General features: G+C 44.4%; 1 protein-coding gene across 1 annotated transcript; it reads left to right on the top strand.

Moving 5' to 3' along the window:
• Positions 1-1,926: 1,926 nt before the first annotated feature.
• PLAU (plasminogen activator, urokinase) lies at positions 1,927-10,691 on the top strand. The gene is made up of 10 exons (XM_083364975.1): positions 1,927-2,831; positions 3,969-4,026; positions 4,265-4,369; positions 4,625-4,799; positions 5,234-5,325; positions 5,839-6,022; positions 6,800-6,945; positions 7,843-7,983; positions 8,317-8,462; positions 9,726-10,691. Exons 1-10 carry the CDS (start codon positions 2,769-2,771, stop codon positions 9,912-9,914), a joined length of 1,299 nt encoding a protein of 432 aa, XP_083221101.1. The 5' UTR covers positions 1,927-2,768; the 3' UTR covers positions 9,915-10,691.
• The last annotated feature ends 6,552 nt before the right edge of the window (positions 10,692-17,243 follow it).

Genomic DNA, 17,243 nt, shown 5'->3' with positions numbered 1-17,243 from the left:
TTCAGAGATCTACTAACAGATTATATTCTTCCTGATAATCCCGAGTCAGAATGGATCAATTAAATAGGCGCATCTGTTCTTGCCAAAATAGCACAATTTGATCTTCGATGTGTCTTTGATTTCTCTCTTTTCTAAAGCTCACTGCTGCATTTTCCAGTAAGGCTTGTAAATTGCTGTGTAATTGGTTCTGCATTTGCTTACTCAGAAATAAAATTCTGTGGGCTTTACCTTCAAGCAAATAGACAGAAAATTGGAGCCTTAAACTACAGCTCTATGCAACTTACTGAGGTTTACTTCTGAGTAAATGGGCTCAGGATTCTATCTAAGGGATTTCTTAAACATCTGCGTGGTTAAAACCTCTGTGAGAGTGAAACAGCAGAGGCTCCATTGAGACAATATGGGAATAAGCTAGCAAAAACACAAACAGGCTTATGAGAGTCAGCAGTTTCTTCACATACAGTTTGTTCTCTATTTTCCTGCAAATTTGTGAAACAACCTGAAGTGAGTGGCTTGAAATGGTATTTAAATTCAACAGGTTTTTATCCTGCTTCCTTTTCACAATTTCCACAAAAGAGCTCCCTGAATCAGGAAAGTGGTCCTTTCTCGTCTAATTCAGCCTCCAAGGGGCGATATGCTTGCTGGTTTCTGAACTGGTACTTTGGTCTCTGCAGGCTGGGAGAGAAACAGCCACCAGAGTTGTAAAGATGAGATCATCGCTTGGGGGAATTAAGGTCTTAGTGTCAATGGAGCAGGAATCTGCACTTCAGTTCACGCACACTCATTTTTATTTTAAAACTTTTGCATTGCGAAAGCTTTAGAAAGATACTATCCAATTTCTAAAATCCCCAGTCTTTAATATGCAGGAAAGATATGGATTTCAAGATTTATGGGAGGAAAAAAATATTGCCCCTCAAACTCATTATTTTTATTACTTGGAAATATCCAGTTAAGACATTGTAGTATTTTTGATTACCGATATTGTTGACTTTGGTAATATGCAGATCTTTCCTCCTCTCAGTATAAACGGATTTTGCAGATTTTTAAAAACCTTCAGAAATTTGCAAAAAAATGTGCATCAGCAGCACCTAGTGAATTGATTACAAGGAGGTGTATTTACTATGATTGCACAATGATTTTGTCACATTTTGTGCTACAGAGAGATTAAAATCTGAAAAAAAATTAAATGATGCAAAGGTTGCTCAGTGTTCTTCCATTGATGATATTGATGAAGCAAGAGAAAGATTTATATGTTATGAATATCCCTAGAAAAAAGAACACATGTAGGATTGTTTCATTGTTTCTCGTTCCTCCTGAACAAACAGGTTTCTTATATGGGTCTTAGAATTTCTTCCCTAGAGTATAATAACACTAAGAGTAAAATATACGATATCTAGCCCAAACTTTTCCCTAACTTTAGGAATGTAAGTAGGGATAGCTGGCAATAGAACACAGCAGAATAGAATAGAATCAGAGTTGGAAGGGACCTTGGAGGTCTTCTAGTCCAACCCCCTGCTCAGGCAGGAAACCCTATATCATTTTAGACAAATGGTTTTCCAGTCTCCAGTGTTGGAACATTCACAACTTCTGGAGGCAAGTTGTTCCACTGGCTATTTTTTCTCACTGTCACGAAATTCCTCCTTACTTCCAGGTTGCTTCTCTCCTTGGTTAGTTTCCATCCGTTGCTTCTTGTCCTGCCTTCGGGCGCTTTGGAGAATAGCTTGACTCCCTCTTCTTTGGGGCAGCCCCTGAGATATTGGAACACTGCTATCATGTCTCTTCTTAAAACCCTCCAGTGTTGGAGCATTCACAACTTCTGGAGGCAAATTGTTCAATCACACAGCAAGGGCCATATCAACTCTGTTCAGAGCCCACATGTCATGAGTTTTTGTACTATGCCCTTCTTTCACCTTGGTGGGAAATCGTCAGCCATTATTAACTGGAAGTAGATCTGAGGGACAAAACCGAAGCTTCAGTCAGTAGTTTGGCATCTGCTTCCTTGCCCTGACCTAGAGAGCGGTCAAGGTATGTTCAAGGTGGGTGGTCACAACGGGGTGATTGAGGCTCAAAGTGGGCCATCGTCTGGACTTTTTAGCCACATCTCCTCCCATTTCTAGGTATCGCTGATTCCATGTTTAGGAGGCCGTCAGCTGCCCCTCCGGGTGGAGCAGGGGATGTGGGATGGGAGCCACCTGTCCCCAGTACAGAGACCCCCTGGACTGCCCTACAGTATCTGGGGCAAGCTTGGGAAAGTTTTAAAGGAGCCGATGCCAACGGGCACAAGGTCTTCCATGTAGTAGCTCAGTTTATTTGCTGTTCACCTTGATGTTAGGCAATATTTTGTTTTATTTTGCTCTTTTTAGCAGGATTTATTTTTTCTTTCAGGCCTTTGGTTATATAGTTTGTTTGGGTGGCTGTAAGGTATGTTTGGCTGTTACACTTTGCTTTTTGTTCTGGAGTCCAGTGAGAGAGAAGTGAAAACACAAGATTCGGTTGGTCTCAATCAGGAAATTCATAAAGAACGATGTATTGATGTGCCTCTCTTAATAACACTAATTCCTATCCACACTCTAATTCATGCTGAAGTTCAAAATGGGTAAAGAGAAAAGCTGTACTGGGTCAGCTACTCCATCATCCCCCAAAACTGGGAATGGAGGCAAAACTCTTTAGCTAAGTGTTGCCCCAAATGACAAGTTTGTTCTTTTCTTTTCAGAGTCCAGCAAAAAGAAGAAGCAAAGTCACTGAAAGTAAGGAACGGGTTGCCTAACGGGATGAATCCACCGGCCATCCTCTTTGTCATGCTGAGCGCATTCGTCACCGAGATGGCAGCTTCGGTACGTTGCGCAACCCTCCAGCGATACAATCGAGAACAGCTGGGACTTGCTTCCATTTTTGAGCATAAATATGAAGCTTCCGCTCTTCCCCACGACCGAAACTTATTTATAGGCCTTTTTTCTTCCCTCCCTCGTGGTTTTTCACTTACAAACGTAGACAACCTTTTGTTTGGTGATGTGTGAGTGAGTTGGCACTTGTTGTAACTGAGCTAACCGTGTTATAAGTTTATTCTAAAGCAGTAAGTGACTTCACCCTTTTGGTCACTGCCTCTCCTGGTCCTGCGTTACTCCTTTTTTTATATATCTTGCATTTCCTTCCCCGCCCACACAAATGCTGGACTGTTTTCTAGGCTTTTGTTTCTTCTGGCCTTCCTGTCCTAGGGCTTTGCAGAGCAGCTTAGAGAAGGCCTGGCTGCTGACCTCAGGACGGGGTGGAAGGAAAGTCCAGGTCATTTGCTGTGATGCTTTGATTGAAGCTCTTCCCGTTCATCAAAACAAGTGGAGCTTTAATTGTATCTTTACAGCTACCATGTTGCCTTTTATTTTTAATGACATCCTTGGGACACCCGAAGGCAGCTCATCTAATCAATGTAAGAATGCAGGAGAAACCTCGGGGGGGGGCATTGATTTTCCCGAGGGGCTACATGAGAAACTGGGACTGCTGCGAAGGGTTGAACCAACCGGGCTGGGGAGGTGCAAGCATGGAGATACATAAATGGGAAAAAATAATAATAATTGCAGTTTTCCACTGTGTCTTTTTATTTTTTTAAATCAGTTAGATGTTTTAGAACTTGTAGCTTTCTTTTTGAGTGGAGAACTGTACCAAGCTTTTGTAAGGAGCTACATTTAATAAATTTTAATTTATTACATGTCTTAAATACAGTTTAATTTGATTTCTCCATCAGTAGGCAGTCATTTTTTTTCCTTTGACATTAATAATGCAGCTGGGGATCAATGTTTGGGGGGGCATATATGCTACCAGCTATCAGCGACTCTTCCTGAATTATTCTCAGGGTTTTCATGAGGAAAAGCAAAGTCCTGTTTTGGAGCTGGTCCTACAGGGACGGATCAAATGAGAAGAGAGTTGTTAACGGGCTAATCCATGTCTGTGCATTTATAGATGTTGTTCTGTTTTAGGGTTACCTTTGGCAGAGACAACAGAAGCTGCCTAGCAAAACTAAATATGACTACAAAGGTAAATAAACTTTTCTCCTTTTTGTCGCCCTTTAAAGGTTGCTACGGTTTGATCAAGTACTAAATTACAAATTGCCACGACGTGTTTAACCTCAAGAAGCAGCAACTTTCATGGGGGGGGGAGGGGGAGAGAAAAAATGTAGAGGGTGTTTGGCTTCACTAAGTCCATAGTGTGCCCAACATGTATTGCGTATTTATGTTTTAATAAAATGTATGTTTTTTAAAATATCTGATTACAGGTTGCGGCTGTTTGAATGGAGGGACTTGCTTGACTTACGGGCTGTTTTCTCGAATTAAGTCCTGCTTGTGTCCCGAAGGCTACGAAGGAGATCACTGTGAGATAGGTACTTCACAACGACTTTTTCATTCCTTCCGCTGGGGCACTGGTGGGATGGGATAACCTGGCACATCCCGGGGCATCTTGCTACTCTTACGCAGCCCTGCCGCAGCCCCCTTCGCGCATGCAGGAGCCTCTCGCAGGAGGAGGCGGCTGCCGCAATGATCCCAAAGGGAGGAGACTGAGGCTTCCTCGTGCAGGTTCTGAAACCAGCACTCCTCTCCCAGCCAGGACTCAGCCTTGGCTCTTTTCTTTCCCCCAGATGTTGAAGCCAGATGTTACACTGGAGATGGCACCGACTACAGAGGGACCGAGTCAGAGAATGAGAATGGGGAAAGGTGTCTGTCTTGGAACTCTGACTTACTCAAGAGGTGGCCCTACAATGCACACATGGAAGACGCGCTGGAGCGTGGCTTAGGCAAACACAACTATTGCAGGTAACAACGTCAGTGTGTACAACCCATTGCGCTTTGCAGCCGGAGTTGTATTTCCTGCCCTCCACATTCGCTTCTGTACACTTCTTATATTTTCCAAGAATAAAAGCAATGATGGCAGATTCTGCCACTGCAGTGCCAGGCGACATATTCTCCTCAAATGCTTGAAGTCCTCATTTTTTTCCTTCTTTGACATAGTCTCCCAAGGTGGCCAGGTACAAGGCTGACTTTGTTTCTATTGGCCAAATAAGAGAAGGACTTTTGGCTGCGGCCATCCATCAAAAGTTCTTTTTCAGAACGCTCAGGAATCGTGTTCTTCTATCAAATACTTATAGGAAGCTTTTGCAGGGTTAACGCTGCAAGGAACCTTAATCTTAAAGGTAATTTTTGATCTGTCTGACTGTTAATCCTTATGAAGATGTTTTGTGGTTTTCCAGGAATCCGGATGGCCGTTCTAAGCCATGGTGTTATGTTCGGAAAGGATTTCGCACTTCTGCGACATCTTGTGACATACCCATATGCCAAACCCGTAAGTTGCTATATAGGTATGATGAGGCCCAATAGGTGCTCCTAGGTGCTATCATCAGTGAAGGAGACTGGAACTGCCCCCCAGGAAGGGCAATATTACAGCTTCCAGGTGGTTTCAAGTTCAAACATCTTTGCTCCCTGCTGTGTCTTCTCAACGTCTGAGAAGCCTTTGCAGAAGGTGCAAAGATATTTGTAAAAATGCACTCCTATTTCCTCCTTATCCAACCTGCTAGCTTCCTTCCCTAATATGCAAGCGTTGTTTTGGGGTTTTTTTGGTGGAGGCAGAATGAAAGTCCCTTCTTATTTTGTAATCCAAAATTATACAGGGAAGGGTTTTTGCTAAAGTTTGGTTGGCTGAGAATCTGCTTTAGTAAAATAAGCCATTTCAGAGGAGATTTCCCACGACAGGGAACCTAGTGTTTCATGTGTAATGTGAGGAGGGCAGGGGGCTGGCCTGTTTGTCATTGGAGCAAACCTTTGAGGAGGAACGTTGTTGCTTCCTTTTCTTTCACAGGCAGGGCGTGTGGCCAGAGGAACCTAATCAGGAGCTTCAAGATCGTGGGTGGGCAGATGGCCACCATTGAGTCCCAGCCTTGGATAGCCACCATCTTCCACACCAGAGGGAACCAGTTTTTTTGTGGTGGCAGTCTCATTGACCCCTGCTGGGTCCTCACAGCAGCACACTGCTTCTCGGGCGTGTAGGTACCCTCCCCCAAATTCCCCCCTTCGCCTGGCCTTCTTTGCTACGTGAATTGTCTGGGCAGGGTCAGCTTCTGCAGCAGTGAAAGGAGGGTAGTCATCCCTACGGAAGGCACTTCTATCAAATAATCTCCCAGGCTTATGCAGAAGTGACTACCTTAATAAAATTAGGAAAGACCCATTCTCCTAGAAATAGATTTGCAACTGCAGCTTATGTTGTTAGTTCTATATTCACTTGAAAGTGAAGACTCCTTCAAGTTGAAGTTCAGTTTCTGACAACCTCTTAGCAACCACAGAAGTGATTTGTTATTATCTTCCTCTGGGAGGTTTTCCTACTCCCCAGTTTGATCTTCGTCCTGCTTTCCTGTGATCTCCTTCCCATAAACCAATCTGGCTGGACTGCTCAGTTTCGGAGCCCAGATGAGGTCAGGCGGTCTCTACCCATCCTTGAGTTAGCAGCCCTGGGCCCACTCTCTGTCCTCTTTCCATCCCTCTGTTCCCAATTAACGTGGGTTCTTCAGGGTGAACAACAACCAAGAAAACCAAACAGATTTTGTGCCCCTTGAAGTTGACTTTGGATGGACATGGAAAAATTGGGCAAAGACCACTTTAAATGGCTCAGCTCTTTTCCTTCAAGCTGAATTTTATGAAGCGCTTTGTGTGTCAGTGCAAAGAATACAATGAGTCAAATAATTGTAAAAGTTCGACAAACAATGACAGGATGAAATTGCTTGGTGGAAACATCTCTGAAATTCACACTATTTGCCTTTTTTTAGTGGCTCCGATACATCCAGGCTCATCATTCGGCTGGGGAGGTCTGCAACGAATGCCACCAATGCAAATGATCAAGAATTTAGAGTCGAGAGGCTTATTATTCACGAGGCTTTTTCACAACAAAACAGAGATTATAACAATGATATCGGTAAATGACCTTTTGCATTCTCTTCCTGTCCAGCACAAAACTCTCTGATTTGATTCTCATGCTGAAAAACAATATGGGGGTGGTGACCACAGATAACAGTTTAGAAAAAATCTCTTCTCCTTTTCTCCAAACTAGTGGTATGTTTGTTCACTAGCAAGGTTTTAGAGAATATTAATGTTAATATTGTTACAGTCAAACATTTTGAGAATCAGAAATGCCATCTTTCCTTTTTCTAGAAAGAGTGCGTATGTAGAAAGTTTAGAGATCAGTTTAATATTTGAGGAGACTAGAGTTAGACAGACTAACCATTCAGGGTTAATTTGACTGCTATCTTAGCTCTGGTTTATAATCTGTGTGCAGGAACTATGATTTTACAGTTAGGTTAGATATAAATTAGGGAGGAATGTTGTTGCATGTGTGTTTAGTTCTAAATTTGCCTATACTTAGCAAAGGGCTACTTAAGTAAGAGAAATCCTGCTGGTTTTGTTGTATTTTTTTCTTAAGTACGTATCCAGCTAATATGAGTCCAGTGTGACTTTGTGTGACCCAGGAGGATAATATTAATTGATTAATATTTATTTATTGGACTAAGTAAAGAAAACAGAGCTATTTTCTAGCTGAGATATTACAATCTAAATGATTGTTTGGAGACTGGGGAAGAGCAAAGATTTGTATTTTGTATTTTAACTTTGGAAATACACTCATCAACGGATGATGTGAGCTAACACACAGGCAGACTAAAACATATTAATAGTTGGAAAAGCGATTGGAATGAGTAGCCTTAAATACAGATTAGGTGATTTCCCCCCCCCATCAGAATGAATAATTGAAGGAAACTTCAATTATTATAGCAGTTTCGCTATACTCATTTTTTCCCCTTCTTCTCTCTCCTTTTAGCTTTAATCAAGATCAGGTCCCCTTCTGGCCAGTGTGCGAAAGAGTCGGGCATTGTCAGAACCATCTGTTTGCCCTCGGAGGATTTAAGGCTGAGAGACCATTCCCACTGTGAAGTTTCTGGCTATGGAAAACAAAACAAAAGTAAGTGGGTGGTTTTTCCCTCCCTTCAGACATCTCAGAGTTTGGGGGGGGGGAAACCAGACGAGATTATGGGTTGAAGCTCCGCCTATTTTTATATATGGTGCAAGAGATATGGGCGGAGCTGTCTTGACTGCCTTGGCCACACCCGTAGCCCCACCCTTGGAAAGCCTCCAATTTGTGAAGAACAGACTCTGCCAACGTGACTGGAACGTGGGCTGCAAGCAGGGTTTGTGGCGTGTGGGAATCCTCTCTCCCTTCTCTTTTCTCTTTCTCTGAAGTAAAAGAGTTCACGTCCATTTTGTCCCACGCCGGTTTTATCTGTTTTGTCCACAGCAGCCATTTACTACTCACGAGTACTGAAATCAGCCAATGTACAATTAATACCCCAGTCCACGTGTAAAAGATACTATGAGGCTCACAAGGTGAATGAGAACATGCTCTGCGCTTCAGACTCGGCGTGGAAGTCGGACTCATGCAGCGTAAGTTTGTTTAGGGGACATTCACACATTCTGGTAACTACAGAATACTCTGGTGTGAAGAGGGCTACACAAAGGGGGGCTATGAGTCTGTGTAATATGCTATGCTTGTCCAGTCTGGGATGGGTGGAGCACGCTGTTGCAGTATATCACCAGAACTGAACTGTTGCTTAGCGCGCTGGGTGGACCAAGTCAACACACTAAGCCACAATACGGGTTTCTTCATCTGGATGGGGCACTTACAGGTAGTCCTCCACTTACCACTGTTCGTTAGTGACCATGACCGTTTTTTCACACGGCCGTTGCAGCATCTCCGCGGTCACGTGATCAAAATTTGGGTGCTTTGCAACTGGCATGTATTTATGACGGCCGCCGTGTCCCTGGGGGTCATGCGATCCCCTTTTGCGACCTTCTGACAAGCAAAGTCAACGGGGAAGCCAGATTCACTTAACAACCGTGTCACTAACTTAGGAACCGCAATGATTCACTTAAAAACTGTGGCAAGGAAGGTCGTAAAATGGGGCAAAATTTACTTAATAACTGTTGCTTAGCAGTGGAAATTTTGGGCCCAAATTGTGGTCGTATGTTGAGGACTGTCTGTACTTGCTTGTACACAACGGCTGCGTTTTGATCAGCAACACTGAGTGTGTTGCATTTAGGAACTTTTTGTCAGGGAATATGTTCTTCCTTCTTTAAACACGAGACAAATTCTGCCTGCGGCAAAACGGAGCCACGTCCTTGAGCATAAGTTGCTGTTCCCGTGGTGTTGCTCACTGGCGTAAGCCTGCTTGCAAAAGAGAAATGGTGTGTGTGTGTGTGTGTGTGTGTGCGCGCGTGAGAGAGAGAGAGAGAGACAGAGAGACAGAGAGACAGAGAGAGACAGAGAGAGACGGCACCATGCTTTGTTAGAAATGCCCAAATGCCCAGGAAGAGGCGAGAGGGCAACCGAGGGATCAGAAGCACCTGGCCAGCTGCCTTCCCGTACTCTGTTTTGGGACTGGGAATCGGAGCTGGGCAGCTGCTCCTTGCAGGCCTCGAGTCCCCTCTGCTGTGGTTTCCGCTGGGCTGGTCTTTCCCTTGGGACTCAGGGGTGCAGTCAAGAGGGGAGAGCCTTGGCATCAGGGCTGGAGCTGCCGGTGCTTCTTCCTGTCCCTGGAGAAGACTCCTGCCGCTGCCTTGAGCACAAGGGAGCACCGCTGAAATTGTGCTTCCAGACGATGCTGCCGTCCCTTGCCGATAACCTCCCACCTTGCTTGGTCTTTCCAGGGAGATTCAGGAGGTCCCCTCACTTGCATGTACGACGGCAGGATGGTCCTCTACGGGATCGTCAGCTGGGGAGACGGCTGTGCAAAGGAAGGGAAGCCCGGCGTGTACACGAGAGTCAGCAGATACATCCCTTGGATTGAGTCCACCATGAACAGAATCCATTTCAGAAGCCTCTACCCTCCGAAATGAAAGGGGCCTGGGGGTCGTTTGTGTGTGTTTCCTTTGCTTGGCGTTAGCCATGATGATGTCAGACAGGTGGAATTTGAGCCAAGTCTTAGCTCAAATGCCCAGCCCTGTGTTGGAGTTGGTGGTTCTTTTTAGGGTTTTGTGGGTTTCCTCTGTCAAAGTTCAGGCAATTTTTCTCTGGGGGAGAAACGCTCGAGCCGCTGCTGAGAACGGCATAAAAACCATCCCACGCCAAGCCTCACTCGTCAATGAGACACGGAAGTCGGATTTAAATCACGCCCCACAGAAGGGCTGGTGTTATACAATCCTGATGATTTTTTTAAAAAGATTTTAGTAAGGTTTTAAAATTGATAATTAACTTACTAACAGCTAGCGCTACCCAGGAATGGACAATTTGATATTATTTTAAAATATTGCAGAATTAAGACAGTGAGGTTGCACGGTCAAGTTGATATTTGCTTTATTATTTAGCTGCCTTTTTAACTGCCTTTTTAAAAAAATGAAAATGCAATCTGACATAATATTGAGGTAAAAATACATCATTACTCAGAACTTATTGACATTCCAGTTTCTATGAAAATATTAGTGTAGATACAAAGATGCATTAAAAATTACTGATAGATTTTACTCCACTTGTGTTTTACTTGTGAACCGGTCTTGGTACTTGTTCATTAACATCCTGCCAACTATGTTGGAGATAAAATAAGGTTTTAAGCAAGTGATCCATTTTAGCTCCCTCCTCCCCAATAATATTTTTTCATCCTCACATTTTTGTGCCATATAGAATAAAAGTTGGGAATACCTGCGTGTTACTGATGCCATTATTATAACTCCAACATTAGAGTCTGCATTGTTTCTTCTTTTCTAAAATAGAAAGTTTTTAGGTCCATAGAGCAATATGGCCCTATTGCTATATTGGTATTCCTGCTCAGTAAGATAGGAAGCAGAATGTCTCAAGAATAAAAAAAAATGGAGGCTATTACTTTTATTTTAAAAGGTCAGAAATGCATTAGACATTTTGTTCAAAAGTCTTAGGAAGTTAAGTGTTAGAATATTTTTTGAAATCATAATGTTCGGAGTTACAGTTCCATGCTATAAATTCACAAGATACGAGTCTTAAATCATTACTGTACTTCAGCATCCTCTCAAGACCTAACCTCCATTTTGGTCTTCTAGGAACTTCTGTGGACCCTTGGTCCCTTTCTTAACGACAGAATCTGACTGTAATTGTTTAGCAGTAAAGTGATCACATTTTACTACGTGTCAAATTCCACCAGTGTTCAACAGCACAAGTCAAATGTATTCTCAGGGATAATTCCATAAATGTCCCAATTTCCGAAGATGTCTACCATCCCTTCTGAGTCTGAATTATAACCTGAACAAGCTGGAATTTGATCAGCATGAGTATTGTTTAATGTATAGTTTGGCAATTTACTTGTTTTCTGTGACTCATACATAGTATTAGCTTTTTATAATATTATTTTATTCAATGAACAGATAATTTGTATGGGGGCTGGCACCCTCTTTTGTTATTTAATATTTTTACTTTATTTAACTTATTGTTTATGTGCATTACAAGGTTTAAACAACCAATAAAATTCCCTGTTAATAAGACAGATGTTTGTGTCTTCTTTGGGATGCTCTATTTCTGATAGGATCGGGCTATTCTGCCACCAGAGGGGGGGCAACCATTCCCCCACTGAAGTACCTGAAAGGGGTGGGTGGGAACCCCATTTCTCCATCCCAGGCAGTCGTCTTGAGTCTGCACTCTGTGCGCTAGAAAGCAATTCCCACGCGCTCCATCACAATACAGTCTGATATCTGCATCTGGAATTATTTAGAACCTCTGATCAAAGCAGCTTAGTGGTGTCTGTGTAGCACAGTTCCGTTCCGTTCCCTTTTGGACTGATAAATGCTCCCACTTTATTGTCTGCAGGTGAAGATCCAATCAAACTGATTTATTGCTAAAAAGCTTGTGCACAGGAACCTTCTCAACTAATGGTTGAATGGAATTCAAGGGGGTGGATTCTGTAGGGATTCTAGGCTGGTCCCTCTTTTAACTCTGTCCCCTGTACTACTCCTACACTTACATTTGTAATCCATGTCCATTCAATTAGACTATCACTGCAGACATTCAGATGTGTAGCTAGGACTCTTATTACGCTAACTCAGATTGCTGGCTGCGCTAACCGGTATTATCTGTTCAGACAGCCAAGAAGACAGGAAGCATTTCTAGCTAAGGTCTCTGATAGCAGGAAGAAGGGCCAGAAAGAGAAAGGGCAAGCAACATGGTTGATTCTTGCAGAATAAGCGAAACAAGGCTTTATACTTTTCTAATCAAACTTCGGTGTGAGAAAATTCAGGAGCTACATTTAAACCAAGATTCTCAGCCAGGTCAGTAGAAGAGTGTCTATATCATCCTGAGAGTATTTCCTAAATCCCTCGTTGCCACATTAAAGCAGTTGTGAGTAAGCAGCTTAACACCCAAGAGATAGATGACCAGCCTATAAATCCCACCTGTCCAGGTGTCACCAGCATGCGGCTGGTCAAAAGTCATTGGGAGCAGGAGCCCCGTGGCTCTCCTCTTTTACCCACAGTCTTTGGTGAGCTGAGAACATCCCAAGGAACCAGGCGAGGTAGCAAGAAGTCCCCTTCCCACTTACCTTGTGGAGATACGTATAAAGCTCATCCCTACGGAAGACAGCCTGCTGCTGCTGGATCTGGCTTGTTTTTCTAGGGCACAGAAAGCCAAGAAAGGAGATCAGAAACTAAATGTCAACTGTCCAGTTGGCATTTCCAGGAAAAAGAAACTCCTGGGAGGGAGATGATTTTACCAAGAATATAATACTGTACTGAAAATTTGCAGTGGCACAGAAGAAAGCAAAGCCAGCTTTGATTTTCCCGCTTGAAGGCTTGCTTAGTCAAACAATAGACCCCCTCCCCTCACCCACCGGGTGTTCACATTGTCCAATAGTAATATTTCTTCTTGTTATGGAAACAGTCCACTTCTCCTTCCAGGGGTCTTGGCTCCCAGTTGCCTAGACCTCACCCCTCCCACCTCTGCATTCCGTTGTCAAGATATGAGCAAAAGAGAAAAGCTTGGTGAAAAGCCAAATCCGTCTTGACATGCTGACTCCCCTGGAAAGAAAGGCAGACCTGGAGCAACAACAAACATATACACACAGTATTACGTACAACCCAGTTACTGCTACATTCCTGAATGGGGCCGCTGAGGATACCCAATGTGACATTTCTTAACTAACTCGCTGCCCCTAATATCAGGGCAGCGTCTGCTAACGGGTAGCCTTCCCACAGTACTAGATACTGCAATTTCCCCTTTGGTATCTGGAATTAAGAATCTTTTTAATCACGGAGTTTGCAATGTGAAAGGAAAGACTTTCCTACTAACTCTCTACTAATATTAGGATGTTACACATTAGCAGCAAATAATGCTGAAGACAGGATCCTTTTCTATTATTCATATTAATCACATTTGATGGTGTTACTAGGTCATACAACTCTACAACAGGATTAACCATCTCCATATTTCTTAAGCTTCAGGTATTACCCATGGTTTTAGGGCAATGTTCCTTTTTCTGTCAGAAGTGGCATTTTGGCCATTGTCCATCTGGGGGAGCCAAACTATAATTTGCAGTAATAACTTGGGTTATTCACTCTGTGCAGGATGGGAGTTTAGCGACAGTCTTCAAACATGGTTTTGGTTAGCCACATTTATTCACAAATACTTGCAGGAATCTTAAACAGAGCCACTTTAGACAAATTCCATACACATCCAAGATTTTTTTTACACACAGTAATGCTGCAGTATAAGATACACACGCCCTGGTTTGTTAGGCTTACAGAGGAATACCCTGAAAACGTCTCCTGCAGGGGCATTGTCAGGAGAGGCACCCGTGACAAGGGTGAGGCTATGATTGGACACTTCCTGAATGTCCTGACACACAAAAAAGACCCCTACAATCTACATAAACCACCCAAACTCTAAAGATATGACCTTTAGGACATAATAGGATTAACCCACCGATACCAAAAGGGGCACACTCGGACTCATATCAAAGTACATGACACAGGAAATACACAGCCTCAAACAGGAACAACTCCAAACAAAAAAGCCCAAGAAGGTATAAAAACCCGTCACTCCCAACACCATGTGGCCAGATGCTCCAGAGCCTCGTGTCTTGTGGTTCTGCTCTTCAATAAACCACAACCTTATTTCTAAAGTAGTCTCCATTTTGTTTATTCCGGGCTTGGACTAGACCCTGAAGAAGATTTTTCTTTCAACAATAGATTAACTCAAGGGTGTCTGCAGGGGGTGGTTGAAAAAGTCAAGATGTTGACTGTAACAATGCAGTTAAAACTGTGCTTATTTTTCAGCTGTGGCTGCTATCCTGACTTTCTTGACCATCCCCTGCAGACGCCACTGATTTAATTGAAGGGCCGATGGCTCTTTTCTCACATCAGACTGCTGATCATCTGCCAGTCAGTCAACCTGTTTCCCAACATCCCTTTTTCTCTCCTTCCCATCTTCTCCTTCATTATCCACGAGTGCTTCACTGCACTCTTTCAAGTCCAACCATCTGCACAAACAAGTCAGTTTTCCCACCGGGACCACAGAGAGTTAAAATGGTTGCTTGGAGCTTCTGAACAGTTTCTGCCATAATTCTGTCTCTTCTGCCACCCCCTGACCGGACAACAACTTTGCCACCACAAGGGCTTCATTTCGGAAGAAGGAGTTTGGCAGAAGAGTTCCTACAAGAACCACGAAAAGTCTACACGGGGCCAAAGATTTGTTTTATTTTCAAAAGCACCAGGCAAGAAGTGGGCAGGCTGTCAGAATGTCATTTTGTATTTTTGTACGTGATTACCAGGAAAAAGGAAGCTTGCGTTCCCCTTTCTGGTGTAATTTGCAGCAACATTCTTGTTACTATAGCAACCTACTGCAGGCTGATTTATTTCTTTTTATGACGGAATCCACTTCCACAAGCACGTGCTCCCTGCAGATCCCTCGGGAGGATCGCATTTCCTCTTTCTGACCAGCTTCAATAGCCCCAGGAGAAGATGGGAATGCCGCAGCCAGCTTCAGCAAATGCGTGGAGTATCTGGAAATGCCGCCACTTTTACAAGCTCCCCCCTCCTTGTAAACGGGTTGTAAAGTCTCTGTTCTAACGGGGGGGGGGGGCAGCCGTTGCCGTGAGCCTGTGCCTCATTAAAAGGGAGAAGGGATCTCCCTTTGAGCCTTTATTTTTCCGAATAGTCCGCTGCTTACAAAAGCACCAAGGCTTCTGGCACCGCTGGAGCAGGGTGCCGATTGCAGCGGGTGGCCCAACCAGGGTGAGGTGTTCATGGTTCTGCCTGTTGCACCAGGGAAGTTTCACCTCTCCTGAATCTCACCCTGTTTTAAAAACTGCAGAAGATGCTTGCAAGTGGGCACCTCTTTTGTAGGCACGGGGGTGTGTGTGTTCCTAACACAAACAGAAACTCAGAGTGGGTAGAAACAGACTGAAAAGCTGGTCACAATGTTCACTCATACACACACACACACACACACACACGCACACATGCACACAACCCCCCCCACAACATTTTAATTAGGACTGGAAATCAAGGCCATGTTGCTGTTACGACCCCTTGCGTGAACTCCGCCTGGCCGCTCTTCGTCTTTGCTCTTTTCTCGGCACTGTTTTTTAGGAGTGACTTCCTGTGCTTGCTAATCTTCTTCCTAAGGCAGAGAAAAATTGACCAAGTCACCCAGCTGGGCACTGGGTGTCTAAGGCAGGACTAGAACTGCCCATTTCCTAGCTTCTCATTCAGCCCCACCATCACTAGACCAAACTGACTATTATGGTCTTCAACACCCCCACCCCCTCCTTCTTTTCTGGAGAAGAAGGACTGAGCTAATTCGTGTGATTTATACCCGCCAAAGGTCGTGGCTCCTCACTCCACTGTTTTGTTTAGTCTAGAGCTACTTATTAACATCTGGAGGAAGGATCAAAGAGTTATGACCTCCTCTTGTGGGTGGTTGAAGGCAACGAATGGGCAGGTGGCCAGCACGGCTGAGGAGAGAGGCCACCTAGCAGCCAGCTGACCTGGTTAGGCCGAGGCACATCCAGGGGGGGGGATCGTGGTCTCTGAAACCAGCATGAGGCCCTGCTTGAGAAGGCTGGAGGGGATGGGGGCGGCCATGCTGCCCTGATGCCTCTGACCTGAGCAGGGCCGTGGGGTTGCTCGACCTAGTCCTTCCCCTTTTCATAGCATTCAGTTTCTCAAGCATCCAGAGGTCGTTGCTGTGAGCGGTCCTTCACGGTTTGTGGATTTCATTGGTTAGGAGATCTAATTTGGGGGTGAGGATAGCCCCAGAGGCTCAGGCCCAGGTTTCAGGACAGGCCATCGGCTAATTTCAATGAAGCACTGAAGGCCGAGCAGAAAACCCAACAGGCTGCAGCTATCTGGCAATTGCATTTTTCCATGTGACGCCAGAGGTAAACAGGCGCATCCGGCAGCTTCTCTTCCGAGGCCAGCCTGAACAGCAGCTGGCTTTAAGCCGCTCCTGTTGGCAGCAGGCGGGCCCTAATTCAATGCACCTCGTGCCCTGGATTGGCCTGTTAACCTTGCCTCCAAAATGCTTCCTTGGCTTCACTGGGAAATGCGTTTGGCAAACTAAGTGCCCCTTGTAGGAATCGCCTCCCCACACTTCAGCTGGAGACTTAACAGGGCCCTCACCAGAAAGATGGAAAATAATCTGGATTTGGAAAAAAGGAAAATTTCAAGAGACGGAAGGCTGGTGGCAACAAAACCAATGCCCACCTCAATATACATGCCTTAAGTTCAGACAACCGCCTCTTGAAGAACACTCAAGTGTTAGAATCACTGAATGAAAAATTCTCCTAATTCATTGTGTTTGGAAACTGTGCTTGGACTTTTCTTTGACTGAGGCAATGAATTCTCTGTACAAACCACAGAAATTCGGTTATTTCAACACTCGGATTTGCTGTAACAAGAGGAAGAGCTTTTACTCACTTAGGGAAAGTCCTCTCTCTCTCTCTCTCTCTCTCTCTCTCTCTCTCTCTCTCTCTCAGATTGAGGGTTGTGCCCAGCATCTCAGTTGCTCCTAGCGCTGCACTCTGAGGTTGTTCCTGGGTTCTTTTCGATCTCCTCTCCCAGTTTAGGTCTGACAGCCCCGAGTGCTCCCATCACCGCTGGCACCAGTTTGGCCTTGACTTTCCACTTCCTTTCCAGTTCCATCCTTCTCCTCTTCCGCCTTCTTGATGTTGCTGTCCCTTGACACAGCTGCATCTCTCACCACCGCTGTCT

This window comes from Vipera ursinii (assembly GCF_947247035.1).
Source record: "Vipera ursinii genome assembly, chromosome: 5".
NCBI classification, from domain to species: Eukaryota; Metazoa; Chordata; class Lepidosauria; order Squamata; family Viperidae; genus Vipera; species Vipera ursinii.
This window is presented reverse-complemented; position numbering and strand designations above follow the sequence as displayed.

Coding starts and splice junctions, on each gene's coding strand:
- PLAU (XM_083364975.1), top strand. CDS start 2,769: ATGAATCCACCGGCCATCCTCTTTGTCATGCTGAGCGCATTCGTCACC. Junction 5,326..5,838: donor CATACCCATATGCCAAACCC/GTAAGTTGCTAT, acceptor TTTCTTTCACAG/GCAGGGCGTGTGGCCAGAGG. Junction 6,023..6,799: donor GCACACTGCTTCTCGGGCGT/GTAGGTACCCTC, acceptor GCCTTTTTTTAG/TGGCTCCGATACATCCAGGC.